The following is a 3,843-nucleotide window of genomic DNA, read 5'->3' on the forward strand; positions in this document are numbered from 1 at the left end:
CAGTCACGGGAGTCGCCATGGGCGCCGCGGCCGCGCGACCACACGCCCAAACGAGCCGCCAGCAGAAGGCGACGGGTGCCGCCCCGCACGTTGCCGGCCGCGCCGCCCGCCCTCTCCCCTTCCTGCGCGCCCGCCCCCCTGCCACGTGCCTGGGCTTGTGAGCCCGGCACCGGAAGGAAGCCCGCCGATGGAAAACAGAAGGAACACACCGACAAATCCAAGGACAATCGAAAAGAAAAAAAAACTTCCCCGTGGGTCCGCTACGTCCTACCTCTCTTCCTTCCCCCCGCACCTCGTCTCTGTTCCCCGCGAGGTGCTCCACCTGCCCCCGGTCCCAGTTCCAATGAACTGCAGTTCCATATCCCCGCGGCGTGGCCGCGCCCTCTTCCCCTGCGCGGGGCCCCCCTCCATCGAGGCGCCCGCACACGGGAAAAAAACACAAAACACTCATGTGTCACAAACACAAAAGGAACGCGGTCCGTGGATCGTCACATCCGCTGTAAAAAAGCACACACACAAAACAAAACAAAACAAAACAAAACAAGGGTGTATCCCACGGCAGGCCGGGCCAGAGTCGTGCCATGGCCCGTTCACCGCCGGGGAGCCTCCATTACAGGAAAAGTTAACTGCTGTGCCTGGCCTTGCGCCGCGCCATCCACGCCCGCAGGCGGCGCGACAACTGAAAGGTGTTCTCGGCGGCCAGGAGCCAAAGCCACACGGTGCAGATCAGCAGCAGGATGAGCGGCCAGTACAGGTACGGCGTTGTGCTCACAAAGGCGCTTAGTTTGTTTCGGGCGGTTGGCGCAACGTTAGACTCAAGCTGCGCAAACCCGGCCACACACGCCACGAGTAGCACGTCAATCGCGCACCACGACGCCAGCAGCATCCACTGCGGGAACATGATCGTGTGCACAAGCGGGACGAGGCCAACGGTGAGGAAGCAGACAACGAAAAAGGACCAATTCAAGGTGGCAAGAGAAAACAAGGACAGACGCCTCACCTCTTCCTTGAAGATGGGTATCACCCAATGGATCTTGTACCCGATGCTGGGAAGTATCCACGCAGGGAGGACACACGCGGCGACAAAGATGCCGCTCGCCACCGCAGCCACCAGGCGTCTCCGCGTCCACGCATTGTGTTTGCATCCCTCGAGGCTGCAGACGCCACCTTCGTCGTGTGCGGGTTCGGCCTCATATGGGGCAGATTGTTCGAGCAGCTTGTCACACCGGTAGAGCGAGGTGCCGCGGCGCCAGAAGTGTGTGGCATAATTTCCCACAACGATGGAAATAAGCGTCGTTGAAACAAACACATAAAACCCGGAATGATACTTCACCTCAATCAAGCCATCAATTTGCAGCGTCATCGACAGGGCGATGAAGGAGTATACGTCAAGCAGCGCAAACTTCCCAAGGTAGTTGATGATGCGAAGAAGCAGCATTTCCGGCCTCTGGAGAATCAGCGTGCACACCACAGTGGCCACCAGCTTAAGGTAGGGGTACACTGCACTGAAGGTAAACATGAGCACGGCAAGGGCCCTCAGCCCCGCGTCATACGTCTTCCAAATGGTGTCGAGCAGTGCGAAGCTCATGTAATGCACTTCGCCTCCGGCCACGACGGAGACAATTGTGGTTAGGAGGCACCAGGTAAAGCCGATCGCTGTCAGAACCACCAGCAGCATCAGAAACAGATCCTCCAACAGTGCACGCTTCAGGGTGAGTGGAAGGCCATCGTCGGTTGTCACAGGCTCCCCGCGGCGGTGGCGCCAAACGCTCAAAACGGCAGTTCCCACGAGGAGGAGCACAGCCACAACCACCGCAACCGCCGCATACGGCATCGGCGGCAGCTGGTTGACGGCCTCTTCCGGCAACGTTGGGACGAGGAAGCGCGGACCGGTCGTGTTGTCGGACTGCAGATACTCATCCAGAGCCTTGGTAAGCAGCGAGGAAACAAATGGGCCCGCGATATTCGTGATAACCTTGTCCCACTCGCCAAGGTTCTCCGACCGAATATTTTGCAGCGCAATGCCCCCAGCACGTGGCACTGTGCAGTTTATTCCGTCCTCAGCGCACCGGAGGTCGTGAAACACAACCTCAAAGGACGCGTTGAAGGAGTGAGGGACGTCCAGCACCACCAAACCCTTCTTGAGCATCGGCAGCAGCTGCTTCAGGGAATCTGCGGCGCTCGCAAGCTCCATCACCCTGAGCGCAACATCCAACTTGCCCAAGATTCTTTCCAGCTCGGGGGAGAAACCCAGCCTGAGGTGGGGGCTGCCGGGGAACGCCATGTGCACGTGCAGCGTCGTCCCATCAAGCGAGGACACTGCGAACCTGACGCCAAAGAGAGGAGGGGCATTGCGGGCAATGCTTGCGAGCGCACGGAAAAGCTTCAGCCTTTCCAGTGGCGCGGCACCAGCAAGAAGGGTGGGGTGGGGTGCGGGAGGGTTCAGCGTGCGGTTCATTAGCTCCGATGCGACGTAGGAAGGAACTTTTTCGCAAATCATTTTAGAAGCCTGCGTGGCGACCGTGTCCTTGTATCCGCTCAGTACCCCGTCAAGCAGGAAGTTTGGCTCGCTAAGCTCCAGCTTCTCTAGCGTCACGCTGACGTCACACGGCCCCACGGCGACCTCGGTGCTGTAGCACGCCCCGTCCACGGACTTCTGGAGGGCCACGCGGCTGGGGGGCAGCAGCGCATCCGCCAGGATTGTGAAATTGCTGCCAAGCACCTCCGCGTTGACAGTGCAGTTTGCCGTGGAGGGGGTTGTCGTCTCCAGCAACCACAGCGAGGAGTTGAACGTGCCATTCACCCCGCCAATGTGCACCTCTGAGCACGACAGGTTGCTTACAACTGCCAAATCGAGATCCTGCGACAGCTCAGGGAAGCCCACCCCAGTGAAAGAGATGGAGCTCCACCAGAGCAGCAGCGAGAGGCATTGCGAAATCATCGCGGCAGCGCTGCGGGTGCGTCAGCGAATGTGTTCCCCCTTCGATGCAGTGCGTAGAGTGACTGGGGGGACGCCGCTGCGTAGAACGCGATGCAAACCTTCCTGGTTGGGCCTGTGGCTATCTTTCACCGTACAGAAGTAACACACACCACACGAGAGAGGAAGAGGGAGAGGGAGAGGGAGAGGTGCGCGCGCGTGCGTGGGGAGGAGGCCGCGTCCGCCTCCACCGGCACCTCGCCGCGGCCAGCAGAAAAAAGCGGCACTCCCGAGCGCCACAAGCGACGAATGCGGGCCAACAAAAGCGTGGCACTCCCCACCCCGCCAAAAAAAAAAAACAATCAAAATCAAACAAACCAGGCGGAGAACACGCCGCGCAGTCACGGGAGTCGCCATGGGCGCCGCGGCCGCGCGACCACACGCCCAAACGAGCCGCCAGCAGAAGGCGACGGGTGCCGCCCCGCACGTTGCCGGCCGCGCCGCCCGCCCTCTCCCCTTCCTGCGCGCCCGCCCCCCTGCCACGTGCCTGGGCTTGTGAGCCCGGCACCGGAAGGAAGCCCGCCGATGGAAAACAGAAGGAACACACCGACAAATCCAAGGACAATCGAAAAGAAAAAAAAAACTTCCCCGTGGGTCCGCTACGTCCTACCTCTCTTCCTTCCCCCCGCACCTCGTCTCTGTTCCCCGCGAGGTGCTCCACCTGCCCCCGGTCCCAGTTCCAATGAACTGCAGTTCCATATCCCCGCGGCGTGGCCGCGCCCTCTTCCCCTGCGCGGGGCCCCCTCCACTCGAGGCGCCCGCACACGGGAAAAAACACAAAACACTCATGTGTCACAAACACAAAAGGAACGACGGTCCGTGGATCGTCACATCCGCTGTAAAAAAGCACACACACAAAACAAAAC

The 3,843-nt window shown here is 60.4% G+C and overlaps 1 protein-coding gene across 1 annotated transcript, besides 4 other annotated features; it reads right to left on the reverse strand.

Moving 5' to 3' along the window:
- Positions 1–93: 93 nt before the first annotated feature.
- Positions 94–143: a microsatellite.
- A 372-nt stretch (positions 144–515) lies between these two features.
- Positions 516–544: a microsatellite.
- Positions 545–622: 78 nt separating this feature from the next.
- Positions 623–2,941, reverse strand: Tco025E_08868 (uncharacterized protein; the record flags this gene model as incomplete). The annotated part of the gene is made up of 1 exon (XM_029375703.1): positions 623–2,941. One exon carries the CDS (start codon positions 2,939–2,941, stop codon positions 623–625), a length of 2,319 nt encoding a protein of 772 aa, XP_029224193.1.
- A 156-nt stretch (positions 2,942–3,097) lies between these two features.
- Positions 3,098–3,127: a microsatellite.
- A 281-nt stretch (positions 3,128–3,408) lies between these two features.
- Positions 3,409–3,458: a microsatellite.
- The last annotated feature ends 385 nt before the right edge of the window (positions 3,459–3,843 follow it).

This window comes from Trypanosoma conorhini (assembly GCF_003719485.1).
Source record: "Trypanosoma conorhini strain 025E chromosome Unknown Tco_14.4_contig_00898, whole genome shotgun sequence".
Classification (NCBI taxonomy): domain Eukaryota; phylum Euglenozoa; class Kinetoplastea; order Trypanosomatida; family Trypanosomatidae; genus Trypanosoma; species Trypanosoma conorhini.